This window comes from Hyla sarda, chromosome 4, assembly GCF_029499605.1.
Source record: "Hyla sarda isolate aHylSar1 chromosome 4, aHylSar1.hap1, whole genome shotgun sequence".
In the NCBI taxonomy this organism is placed as follows: Eukaryota; Metazoa; Chordata; class Amphibia; order Anura; family Hylidae; genus Hyla; species Hyla sarda.
Genome location: NC_079192.1, coordinates 19,378,017 through 19,391,423, shown reverse-complemented (window position 1 = coordinate 19,391,423; position 13,407 = coordinate 19,378,017). Strand labels below are relative to the sequence as shown.

The 13,407-nt window shown below is 44.2% G+C and overlaps 1 protein-coding gene and 2 non-coding genes across 6 annotated transcripts in view; 2 read left to right on the top strand and 1 right to left on the bottom strand.

Annotated features, from left to right (window-relative positions):
* The first annotated feature begins 379 nt into the window (after positions 1 to 379).
* Positions 380 to 451, top strand: TRNAD-GUC (transfer RNA aspartic acid (anticodon GUC)). Its single transcript has one exon. It is a non-coding gene; the product is annotated as a tRNA-Asp (tRNA).
* Positions 452 to 1,533: 1,082 nt separating this feature from the next.
* Positions 1,534 to 1,605, top strand: TRNAD-GUC (transfer RNA aspartic acid (anticodon GUC)). Its single transcript has one exon. It is a non-coding gene; the product is annotated as a tRNA-Asp (tRNA).
* A 6,368-nt stretch (positions 1,606 to 7,973) lies between these two features.
* Positions 7,974 to 13,407, bottom strand: part of CNTROB (centrobin, centriole duplication and spindle assembly protein) — a 54,210-nt gene continuing 48,776 nt past the window's right edge. For all 4 annotated transcript variants that reach the window (XM_056570118.1, XM_056570121.1, XM_056570120.1 and 1 more), the window contains one exon: positions 7,974 to 8,387. In XM_056570118.1, coding sequence (XP_056426093.1) covers positions 8,298 to 8,387 — 90 coding nt within the window. In that variant the 3' untranslated portion in view covers positions 7,974 to 8,297. The remainder of the gene's footprint in view (positions 8,388 to 13,407) is intronic.

Sequence of the window (13,407 nt, the reverse complement as noted above, 5' to 3'; positions counted from 1 at the left end):
AGAAAAAGAAAGAGAGAGAGAGAAAGAGAGAGAGAGAGAGAGGAAACGAGAGAAAGAAAGAGAAAAAGAGAGAGAGAAAAAAAGAGAGAAAAGTAAAAAGAAAAAGAGAAAAAAAAGAGAAAAAGAGAGAAAGGTATAGAGAAAGAGAGAGAAAGAAGAAGAGAGAAGAGAGAGAGAGAAAAAAAAGAGAAAGACAGAAAGAGGAAGAGAGAGAAAGAGAGACAGAAAAAGAGAGAAAAAAGATAGAGAAAGAGAGCGAAAGAAAAAGGAGAGAAAAAAAGAAGAGAAAGAGAGACAGAGAAAGAGAGACAGAGAGAGAAAGAGAGAGAGAGCGAGGAAAACAAAAAAAGAGCAGTAGACAAAAACTGCTCTCAGCCATTCCTCGTTAGTATAGTGGTGAGTATCCCCGCCTGTCACGCGGGAGACCGGGGTTCGATTCCCCGACGGGGAGGCTGACTAATTTTACAAATATTATGAATATGTTTAAAATCACCTCAGACATCACCAGAAAACCAGTGTCCATCCTCACAATCTCATTAAAGACCACATCACAGAATACCTCAACTATTACTTCTCCATATAACTAGACATAAGGAAGAGTATTGGAACAAAGATTAACCATGAAATAAACGCGGTTCATTTAGAGAGAAAGATAGAGAGAGAAAGAGAAAAAAAATCTTCATTACAAATTAACCATGAAATGAACCTGTTTCATTTAGAGAGAAAGGTGGAGAGAGAAAGGTAAAGAGAGAAAAAAAGAGAGAAAGAGAAAAAAAGACAGAGAGAGAAAAAGAGACAGAGAGAAAAAAAACAGAGAGAGACAGAGAGAAAGAAAGAGAGAGAGAGGGAAAAAGAGGGAGAGAGGGGACAGTAAAAAAAAGCAGTAAACCAAAAACTACTCCCAGCCAATCCTCGTTAGTATAGTGGTGAGTATCCCCGCCTGTCACGCGGGAGACCGGGGTTCGATTCCGCGACGGGGAGGCTGAGTAATTTTTTTTTACAAATATAATGAATATGTTTAATATCATCTCAAACATCACCAGAAAACCAGTGTCCATCCTCACAATCTCATTAAAGACCACATCACAGAATACCTCAACTATTACTTCTCCATATAACTAGACATAAGGAAAAGTATTGGAACAAAGATTAACCATGAAATGAACCTTTTTCATTTAGAGAAAAAGAGAGAAAGGGAGAGAGAGAGATAGAGAGAGAGGAAAAGCGAGAGAAAAAGAAAAAGAGAGGTAAAGAGATAGAGGTAAAGAGAGATAGAGAGAGAAATAAAGAGAGAGGTAGAGAGAGAGATTAACCATGATTAACCAAAAGGTAGAGAGAGAGAAAGATTAACCATGAAATGCGTTTATTTCATGGTTTATCTTTCCAATACTCTTCCTTATGTCTAGTTATATGGAGAAGTAATAGTTGAGGTATTCTGTGATGTGGAGAGAGAGAGAGAGAGAGAGAGAGAGAGAGAGAGAGAGAGAGGGACAAAAAAAAAAACACAGTAAACAAAATACAGCACCATGCCATTCCTCGTTAGTATAGTGGTGAGTATCCCCGCCTGTCACGCGGGAGACCGGGGTTCGATTCCCCGACGGGGAGGCTGACTAATTTTACAAATATTATGAATATGTTTAAAATCACCTCAGACATCACCAGAAAACCAGTGTCCATCCTCACAATCTCATTAAAGACCACATCACAGAATACCTCAACTATTACTTCTCCATATAACTAGACATAAGGAAGAGTATTGGAACAAAGATTAACCATGAAATAAACGCGGTTCATTTAGAGAGAAAGAGAAAAAAAATCTTCATTACAAATTAACCATGAAATGAACCTGTTTCATTTAGAGAGAAAGGTGGAGAGAAAAAGAGAGAAAGGGAGAGAGAGATCGAGAGGTAAAGAGAGAGAAAGAAAAAAAGAGAGAGGTAGAGAGAGAGAGGAAAAGAGAGAGAAAGAAAAAAAAAGAGAAAGAGAAAAAGAGAGAGAGAGAAAGGTAAAAAGAAAGAGAAAAAGAGAGAGAGAGAAAGGTAAAAAGAAAGAGAAAAAGAGAGAGAGAGAAAGGTAAAAAAAAAGAAAAAAAGAGAGAGAGAAAAAGAAAGAGAGAGAAAGGTAAAAAGAAAGAGAAAAAGAGAGAGAGAAAGGTAAAGAGTGAAAAAAAAGAGAGAGGAAACGAGAGAGAAAAAGAGAGAGAAAAAAAAAAAGAGAAAGGTAAAAAGAAAAAGAGAGAAAAAAAGAAAAAGAGAGAAAGGTATAGAGAGAAAGAGAAAGAAAGAGAAAAAGAAGAAGAGAGAGAGAGAGAGAAAAAAGAAAGACAGAAAGAGATAGAAAAAGAGAGAGAAAAAAGATAGAGAACGAGAGCGAAAGAAAAAAAGAGAGAAAAAAAGAAGAGAAAGAGAGACAGAGAGAAAGAGAAAGAGCGAGGGAAAAAAAAAGAGCTGACTAATTTTACAAATATTGGGGGGCATTTACTAATCTTTTACTATGTAGTCTGGTTTTTACCCTGTTTTTTTCTACTTCATTTTTGACTATGTGCGACAAATTTACTAAATTGTTGCACGGCATTAATAAATTTGGCACACATAGGCAAAAGTGGGAAATTTACTTCATGTAGTAGAAAAAATAGTCTGTTCCTTTTTCCTGCTGTCTGAATAGGTTTGGCTGCTGGTTTCCTTCTGGATCTTTTGTTTTTGAGTTTTTTTTTAGCTTTTTCACCACATCTAAATAATTCAATAACTACAGTGGTCCCTCAAGTTACAATATTAATTGGTTCCAGGAAAACCATTGTAAGTTGAAACCATTGTATGTTGAGACCATAACTCTATGGAAACAGGGTAATTGGTTCTAAAGGCACCAAAATGTCATCCAAAAATAGGAAAAAGTGACAAAGAAAAATAAGTAGATAACTGATATAGATAAAGCAAATCCTTACATATAAAAGTAATAAAGATCTGCTGGGAGCTGTAAATCACTGTCTATGTCAGTGTTTCCCAAGCAGGGAGCCTCCAGCTGTTGCAAAACTATAACTCCCAGCATGCCTGGACAGCCAAAGGCTGTCCGGGCATGCTGGGAGTTGTAGTTTTGCAAAAAATGGGGCCACCCTGCTTGGCAAACACTGGTCTATGTAGAGGACAGGAGCTTCTTCAGGGGTCCTGTACAGTACAGGCAATGTCCAAAACAAGTAATGGAGTCGCCCTCACCTGGTGTCCAAAAGAGCAGCTAACCCTGATACAGGTAAAGTGTACAGAACATGTAATACCAGTCAGTGCATACACTTCAGTAATACAGGGGTTTTACCAGTGAATGCCCATTTTGATTGGTTGGTTCTTCCAGCCATTGACACGTTTTACAGATCTGGACTGTCTGTAGCATTGTATGTTGAGTCTGGTTTCAACTTACGATGGTCCAGAAAAGACCATTGTATGTTGAAACTATTGTATGTTGAGGCCATTGTAAGTTGAGGGATCACTGTAAATTGTAGTCATGGCTCAGAAGTGGTAAACGGCGTTTAGTGTGTGTGTGTGTGTTTATTACATTTTTTTAACACAGTTTTTTTCTCCCTAAATGTACTTACACTTTTATTTTTTTTGGTTACTTCTTCTACAGATCTGTGTATCCTGTGGACTCCTTCGGATTCGGTGGACTACTTCGATGACCAGCGTTTTTCTTTGCTTGATGTTAATAAAATGGTTAACGAGGGCTTGTGGGGGAGTGTTTTTTGTAATAAATTTTTTTTAAAACCTGTTGTGTTTTATTTTTATTTTACTTTACTAGACAGGCTTAGTAGTGGAAGCTGTCTTATAGACTGAGTCCATTACTAAGCCGGGCTTAGCGTTAGCCACAAAAACAGCTAGCGCTAACCCCCAATTATTACCCCGGTACCCAACACCACAGGGGTGCCGGGAAGAGCCGGTACCAACAGGCCCGGAGCGTCAAAAATGGCGCTCCTGGACCTAGGCGGTAACAGGCTGGCGTTATTTAGGTTGGGGAGGGCCAGTAACAATGGTCCTCGCCCACCCTGGTAACGTCAGGCTGTTACTGTTTGGTTGGTATTTGGTTGAGAATAAAAATAGGGGGACCCTATGCGTTTTTTTAATATATTTAATTATTTATTTTTTTAAAAAAAACGCATAGGGTCCCCCCTATTTTCATTCTCAGCCAAATACCAACCAAACAGTAACAGCCTGACGTTCCCAGGGTGGGCGAGGACCATTGTTACTGGCCCTCCCCAGCCTAAATAACGCCAGCCTGTTACCGCCTAGGCCCAGGAGCGCCATTTTTGACGCTCCAGGCCTGTTGGTACCGGCTCTTCCCGGCACCCCTGTGGCGTTGGGTACCGGGGTAATAATAGGGGGTTAGCACTAGCTGTTTTTGTGGCTAGCGCTAAGCCCAGGTTAGTAATGGACTCTGTCTATAAGACAGCTTCCACTACTAAGCCTGTCTAGTAAAGTAAGAAAAAAACACAACAGGTTTTAAAAAATTTTTATTACAAAAAACACTCCCCCACAAGCCCTCGTTAACCATTTTATTAAAATCAAACAAAGAAAAACGCTGGTCATCGAAGTAGTCCACCGAATCCGAAGGAGTCCACAGGATAAACGGATCTGAAATGAGAAGAAAACAAAAAAATGGGTTAGTACATTTATTATCATCTCCCGCCCCGCACGACTACAACTGCCAGCATGCCCTTACAGTAAGGACATGCTGGGAGTTGTAGTTGTGTGGTGCAGGAGATGTGTGAGCAGGTGATAATAAATGTGACAAGCTTGTCCCCTGCCCCCAGCTGCAGGACTACAACTCCCAGCATACCCTTACAGTAAGGTGGGGCGGAGGCCGGGCACAGTGTTTCCCAACCTGGGACTTGTAGTTTTGCAACATCTGGAGGCACCCTGGTTGGGAAACACTGTTTTAGGCCAGTGTTTCAAAGGCTGTCAAAGGCTGTCTAGGCATGCTGGGAGTTGTAGTTTTGCAACATCTGGAGGCAACCTGGCTGGGAAACACTGGCCTAAAACAGTGTTTCCCAACCAGGGTGCCTCCAGATGTTGCAAAACTACAAGTCCCAGCATGCCTGGACAGTCAAAGGCTGTCTAGGCATGCTGGGAGTTGTAGTTTTGCAACATCTGGAGGCAACCTGGCTGGGAAACACTGGAATAAAACAGTGTTTCCCAACCAAGGTGCCTCCAGATGTTGCAAAACTACAAGTCCCAGCATGCCTGGACAGTCAAAGGCTGTCTAGGCATGCTGGGAGTTGTAGTTTTGCAACATCTGGAGGCAACCTGGCTGGGAAACACTGGCCTAAAACAGTGTTTCCCAACCAGGGTGCCTCCAGATGTTGCAAAACTACAAGCCCCAGCATGCCTGGACAGTCAAAGGCTGTCCAGGCATGCTGGGAGTTGTAGTCTTGCAACAACTGGAGGCACCCTGGTTGGGAAGCCTGCGCAACTTACCGGCTTCCGTAGGATCCAGCGCTGCACGACACTGCCGCGCGACACTGCCGCGCGACAGTGCCGCGCGACGATCTCCGACAGCGATCGTCGCTGGAGCTTCGGAAGGGTAAGTGAACTTCTTCGCCGGTCCCCTTCAGCTGTTTAGTTTTGCAACAGCTGGAGGACTACAGTTTACAGACCACAAACCAGGGGTCTGCAAACTGTGGCCCTCCAGCTGTTGCAAAACTACAACTCCCAGCATGCCTGGACAGCCAATGGCTGTCCAGGCATGCTGGGAGTTGTAGTCTTGCAACATCTGGAGGCACCCTGGTTGGGAAACATTGTTTTAGGCCAGTGTTTCCCAACAAGGGTGCCTCCAGCTGTTGCAAAACTACAACTCCCAGCATGCCCGGACAGCCAATGGCTGTCCAGGCATGCTGGGAGTTGTAGTCTTGCAACATCTGGAGGCACCCTGGTTGGGAAACACTGTTTTAGGCCAGTGTTTCCCAACAAGGGTGCCTCCAGCTGTTGCAAAACTACAACTCCCAGCATGCCCGGACAGCCAATGGCTGTCCAGGCATGCTGGGAGTTGTAGTCTTGCAACATCTGGAGGCACCCTGGTTGGGAAACACTGTTTTAGGCCAGTGTTTCCCAACAAGGGTGCCTCCAGCTGTTGCAAAACTACAACTCCCAGCATGCCCGGACAGCCAATGGCTGTCCAGGCATGCTGGGAGTTGTAGTCTTGCAACATCTGGAGGCACCCTGGTTGGGAAACACTGTTTTAGGCCAGTGTTTCCCAACAAGGGTGCCTCCAGCTGTTGCAAAACTACAACTCCCAGCATGCCCGGACAGCCAATGGCTGTCCAGGCATGCTGGGAGTTGTAGTCTTGCAACATCTGGAGGCACCCTGGTTGGGAAACACTGTTTTAGGCCAGTGTTTCCCAACAAGGGTGCCTCCAGCTGTTGCAAAACTACAACTCCCAGCATGCCTGGACAGCCAAAGGGTGTCCAGGCATGCTGGGAGTTGTAGTCTTGCAACATTTGGAGGCACCCTGGTTGGGAAGCTTGCGCAACTTACCGGCTTCCGTAGGATCCAGCGCTGCACGACACTGCCGCGCGACACTGCCGCGCGACAGTGCCGCGCGACGATCTCCGTCAGCGATCGTCGCTGGAGCCTCGGAAGGGTAAGTGAACTTCTTCGCCGGTCCCCTTCAGCTGTTTAGTTTTGCAACAGCTGGAGGACTACAGTTTACAGACCACACACCAGTGGTCTGCAAACTGTGGCCCTCCAGCTGTTGCAAAACTACAACACCCAGCATGCCCTGACAGCCAAAGCCTATGGCTCTCAGGGCAGGAGCCCGGGCTGACATTACAGTGCAGCCGCCCGGGCTCCTCATACGGTCTCCCCGCTACCCACCCCCCCCCTTGTCTCCCGCCCGGGCTCCTCATACGGCCTCCCCGCTACCCCCCCCCCCCCCTTGTCTCCCGCCCGCGCCGCTCAGCTCCCGCTGCTACAAGACTACAACTCCCAGCGTGTCCTCACTGTAAGGCCATGCTGGGACTTGTAGTCTTGCAACAGCAGACAGATGGGAGTTGCATGGCGCTGGCAGGTGAGAGGGGGAATGTGAATCACTGCAGTGTCCCGGTAGCGCAGTGAGGGTAGCGGGGAGAAAGTATGTCGGAGCCCGGGCGGCAGTAGCTTTTCCTGCTCCATGTTGGAGCTGGAGTAAATTTAGTCAATTTTTACGGCCGTTGCGACAGTTTATTGCGCAACTGCGACTGTCTCAGTTAATAAATTCCTGACCACTGCAAGTCAAAACTGAAAACTTGCGTAAATTAAGCGGGAATTTTTTTTTTGACTTTCTAGCTCTTGCTAGGGAAAGTCGCACAATTTATAGGGTAGGCGCAATTGCGACAATTTTGCGCCAAAAATAGTCAGAAAAAAATGACTAAACCCCTTAGTAAATGCCCCCCATTATTAATATGTTTAAAATCACCTCAGACATCACCAGAAAACCAGTGTCCATCCTCACAATCTCATTAAAGACCACATCACAGAATACCTCAACTATTACTTCTCCATATAACTAGACATAAGGAAAAGTAGTGGAATGAAGATTAACCATGAAATGAACCTTTTTCATTTAGAGAAAGGGAGAGAGAGATAGAGAGAGAGATCGAGAGGTAAAGCGAGAAAAAGAGAAAAAAAGAGAGGTAGAGAGAAAGAAAAAAAGAGAGAAGGAAAGAGAGAGAAAAAGAGAGAGAGAAAGGTAGAAAGAGAGAGAGAGAGAAAGGTAAAGAGAGAGAAAAAGAAAAAGATACGCCCCCTCCCATAGACATGAATGGAGGGGGCGTGGCCATGACTGCACAATGGGGCGAGGCCATGACATCACAATCACAGCCTCTGGCTCCGAGCATTCTGAACAAAATGTTCATTACGCTGTAGCACCCCTTTAATGGCACAGTGTGTAACACATATAGTGTGATGAAATGGAGAAAAAAAATGTTTTTTTTTTTTTTTTTTATCAAAATCCAAAATTTTATTTAGAAAATAATTTATTAAATGTTTTACATTTTATAATAATAAATACAAATAGCAACGCTTTGATAAAACAATACTAAAAACATTAAGAAAAATAATGGCACAACATAAAAACATAGGAATTGTTTTAAGGCACTGTGATAATCATGGCACCGGGAGGGTACGGGCCGAACTGACAGTCCATCGATGTCACTGTTAAAACAGCTGGAGGCACACTTGTTAGTAAACACCGTTCCATGCGAATTGTATAAACGATAGTTGTTCCGTTTTCTACCATCACGGGAACAGAATGTACCCAAAGTACTTAACAAGCCCGAATCCTATTTCCAGACCCCACTACGACCTCCTCCTCGTGCAGACACCCTCTTTAGAGGTTTGGATTGACCGGGGCGACGCTGATTGGAGAGGACCTGAGATAAAAAGGGGGGGGGGGGGGTGGGGGAGAAATAGAGTAAAAGGTAATGTAGAAAAAAAATAAAAAATATGCGAACTCGATAACTGCACCTATCCCATAGAAATTGATGGAGGTGGCGTGTTTAGACCAGCGTACGTGCTGGGTGCGAAATGTCATCAGAGCAGCAGAGTCGGGACCCCCCCCCCCCCCCCATGTTGGACCCCCCCCATGATCAGACACTTATTCCCTATTATGTGGATAGGGGATACGGTTGTTTTTCCCATTGGACATCTTCTTTAGCCCCTTAAGGACCAGGCCATTTTACACCTTAAGGACCGGAGCGTTTTTTGCACATCTGACCACTGTCACTTTAAACATTAATAACTCTGGAATGCTTTTAGTTATCATTCTGATTCCGAGATTGTTTTTTCGTGACATATTCTACTTTAACATGGTGGTAAAATTTTGTGATAACTTGCATCCTTTCTTGGTGAAAAATCCCAAAATTTGATGAAAAAAATGAAAATTTTGCATTTTTCTAACTTTGAAGCTCTCTGCTTGTAAGGAAAATGGATATTCCAAATATATATTTTTTGGGTTCACATATACGATATGTCTACTTTATGTTTGCATCATAAAATTGATGAGTTTTTACTTTTGGAAGACACCAGAGGGCTTCAAAGTTCAGCAGCAATTTTGAAATTTTTCACAAAATTTTCAAACTCACTATTTTTCAGGGACCAGTTCAGTTTTGAAGTGGATTTGAAGGGTCTTCATATTAGAAATACCCCATAAAAGACCCCATTATAAAAACTGCACCCCCCAAAGTATTCAAAATGACATTCAGTAAGTGTATTAACCCTTTAGGTGTTTCACAGGAATAGCAGCAAAGTGAAGGAGAAAATTCAAAATCTTCATTTTTTACACTCGCATGTTCTTGTAGACCCAATTTTTGAATTTTAGCAAGGGGTAAAAGGAGAAAATTTTAACTTGTATTTGAAACCCAATTTCTCTCGAGTAAGCACATACCTCATATGTCTATGTTAATTGTTCGGCGGGCGCAGTAGAGGGCTCAGAAGGGAAGGAGCGACAAATGGTTTTTGGGGGGCATGTCACCTTTAGGAAGCCCCTATGGTGCCAGGACAGCAAAAAAAAAAACACATGGCATACCATTGTGGAAACTAGACCCCTGGGGGAACGTAACAAGGGGTAACGTGAACCTTAATACCCTACAGGTGTTTCACGACTTTTGCATATGTAAAAAAATATATATATTTTTTACCTAAAATGCTTGTATTCCCAAAATGTTTACAATTTTAAAAAGGGTAATAGCAGAAAATACCCCCCAAAATTTGTAACCCAATTTCTCCCGAGTACGGCGATACCCCATATGTGGCCCTAAACTGTTGCCTTGAAATAAGACAGGGCTCCAAAGTGAGAGCGCCATGCGCATTTGAGGCCTAAATTAGGGACTTGCATAGGGGTGGACATAGGGGTATTCTACGCCAGTGATTCCCAAACAGGGTGCCTCCAGTTGTTCTAAAACTCCCAGCATGCCTAGACAGTCAACGGCTATCTGGCAATACTGGGAGTAGTTGTTTTGCAACAGCTGGAGGCTCCGTTTTGGAAACAGTGACGTACCAGACGTTTTTCATTTTTATTGGGGAGGGGAGGGGGGCTGTGTAGGGGAATGTGTATATGTAGTGTTTTTTACTTTTTATTTTATTTTGTGTTAGTGTAGTGTAGTGTTTTTAGGGTACAGTCGCACGGGCGGGGGTTCACAGTAGTTTGTCGCTGGCAGTTTGAGCTGCGGCAGAAAATTTGACGCAGCTCAAACTTGCAGCCGGATACTTACTGTAATCCTCCGCCCATGTGAGTGTACCCTGTACGTTCATATTGGGGGGGGGGAGAACATCCAGCTGTTGCAAAACTACAACTCCCAGCATGTACGGTCTATCAGTGCATGCTGGGAGTTGTAGTTTTGCAACCACTGGAGGCTCCGTTTTGGAAACAGTGGCGTACCAGTCGTTTTTCATTTTCATTGGGGAGGGGGGCTGTGTAGGGGTATGTGTATACGTAGTGTTTTTTTACTTTTTATTTTATTGTGTGTTAGTGTAGTGTAGTGTTTTTAGGGTACAGTCGCACGGGCGGGGGTTCACAGTAGTTTCTCGCTGGCAGTTTGAGCTGCGGCAGAAAATTTGCCGCACCTCAAACTTGCAGCTGGATACTTACTGTAATCCTCCGCCCATGTGAGTGTACCCTGTACGTTCACATTGGGGGGTGGGGGGAACATCCAGCTGTTGCAAAACTACAACTCCCAGCATGTACGGTCTATCAGTGCATGCTGGGAGTTGTAGTTTTGCAACAGCTGGAGGAACACTGGTTGTGAAACACCGAGTTTGGTAACAAACTCAGTGTTTTGCAACCAGTGTGCCTTCAGCTGTTGCAAAAGCTACAACCCCCAGCATGTACGGACAGCGGAAGGGCATGCTGGGTCTTGTAGTTATGCAACAGCTGGAGGCATACTACATTGGCTGGGGATGCTGGGGATTGTAGTTATGCAACAGCTGGAGACACACTGGTTTGCTACTTAACTCAGTGTGCCTTCAGCTGTTGCAAAACTACAACTCTCAGCAGTCAGACAGCCAACGGGCATGCTGGGAGTTTTAGTTATGCAACCACCAGATGCACCACTACAACTCCCAGCATGCACTTTAGCTGATTGTGCAAGCTGGGAGTTGTAGTTATACAACAGCTGAAGGTACACTTTTCCATAGAAAGAATGTGCCTCCAGCTGTTGCAAAACTACAAGTCCCAGCATGCCCATAAGGGAATGCTGGGAGTTGTGGTGGTCTGCCTCCTGCTGTTGCATAACTACAGCTCCCAGCATGCCCTTTTTGCATGCTGGGAGCTGTTGCTAAGCAACAGCAGGAGGCTGTCACTCACCTCCAACGATCCAGCCGCATCAGGTCAGTTCCTCATCGTCGTCGCCGCCGCTGCTCCTGGGGCCCCGATCCCAACATTAACGCCGGGGATTGGGGTCCCCAGCACCCGGGGTGCACGTCCCGCACCTGCTCACGTCCTCCGGAAGAGCGGCGGAGTGGGTTGCGGGAGTGACACCCACAGCAGGCGCCCTGATTGGTCGGCCGGTAATCCGGCCGACGAATCAGGGCGATCGTGAGGTGGCACCAATGCCACCTCACCCCTGCTGGCTCTGGCTGTTCAGGGCCGTCTCTGACGGCCCCGATCATCCAGTAATTCCGGGTCACCGGGTCACTGGAGACCCGATTGACCCGGAATCCGCCGCAGATTGCTGGTCTGAATTGTCCAGCGATCTGCGGCCATCGCCGACATGGGGGGTCATAATGACCCCCCTGGGCGATATGCCCCGATGCCTGCTGAACGATTTCAGCAGGCATCGGGCACCGGCTCCGCTCCAGATGGTTGCGGGGGGCCGGTAAAACACATGACGTTCTCATACGTCATGTGTCCTTAAGGACTCGGAAATGGAGACGTATGAGAACATCATGTGTCCTTAAGGGGTTAAAGGGGTACTCCGGTGGAAAACTTTTTTTATTTTTTTATATCAATTGGTGCCAGTAGGTTAAACAGATTTGTAAATTACTCCTATTAAAAAAATCTTAATCCTTCCAGTACTTATTAGCTGCTGAATACTACAGAGGAAATTATTTTCTTTTTGGAACACAGATCTCTCTGTTGACATCACGAGCACAGTGCTCTCTGCTGACATCTCTGTCCATTTTGGGAACTGTCCAGAGCAGCATATGTTTGCTATGGGGATTTTCTCCTACTCTGGACAGTTCCTAAACTGGACAGAGGTGTCAGCAGAGAGCACTGTGCTCGTGATGTCAGCAGAGAGCTCTGAGTTCCAAAAAGCAAATCATTTCCTCTGTAGCATTCAGCAGCTAATAAGTACTGGAAGGATTAAGATTTTTTTAATAGAAGTCATTTACAAATCTGTTAAATTTTCTGGCACCAGTTGGGTTCAAGAAAAACAACAAAGTTTTCCACCGGAGTACCCCTTTAAAGCGGTACTCCCGTGGAAAACTTTATTTATTTTTTTTAATCAACTGGTTCCAGAAAGTTAAACAGATTTGTAAATGACTTCTATTAAAAAATCTTAATCCTTCCAGTACTTTTTAGGGGCTGTATACTTAAGAGAAATCCAAAAAGAAATGCATTTCCTGTGATGTCCTGACCACAGTGCTCTCTGCTGACACCTCTGTTGTCCATTTTAGGAACTGTCCAGAGCAGCATATGTTTGCTATGGGGATTTTCTTCTTCTCTGGACAGTTCCTAAAATGGACAACAGAGGTGTCAAGAGAAATCCAAAAAGAAATGCATTTCCTGTGATGTCCTGGCCACAGTGCTCTCTGCTGACACCTCTGTTGTCCATTTTAGGAACTGTCCAGAGCAGCATATGTTTGCTATGGGGATTTTCTTCTTCTCTGGACAGTTCCTAAAATGGACAACAGAGGTCAGCAGAGAGCACTGTGGTCAGGACATCACAGGAAATACATTTCTTTTTGCATTTCTCTTAAGTATACAGCCCCTAAAAAGTACTGGAAGGATTAAGATTTTTTAATAGAAGTAATTTACAAATCTGTTTAACTTTCTGGAACCAGTTGATTTAAAAGTTTTCCAGAGGAATACCCCTTTAAGCCCTTCAGGACTGGGACAAATTTAGTTTTTTCCTCCTCACCTTCATTTATTTTCCATGTACAGAGCCATATGAGAGATTTTACCATAATGTATCCTCCGAAACAGAAAAAAATTACATTTGTAAAAATTTGAAATAAATAAATAAAAATAAAGAATCATTGATATAGAGGTTAAAGGGGTTGGAGAACTATTTTTTTCCCCTTATCAACTGGAGCCAGAAAGTTAAACATATTTGTAAATGACTTCTATATAAGAATCTTAATCCTTCCAGTACTTATCAGCTGCTGTATGCTACACAGGAAGTTGTGTAGTTGTTTCCAGTCTGACCACAGTGCTCTGTGCTGCAACCTCTG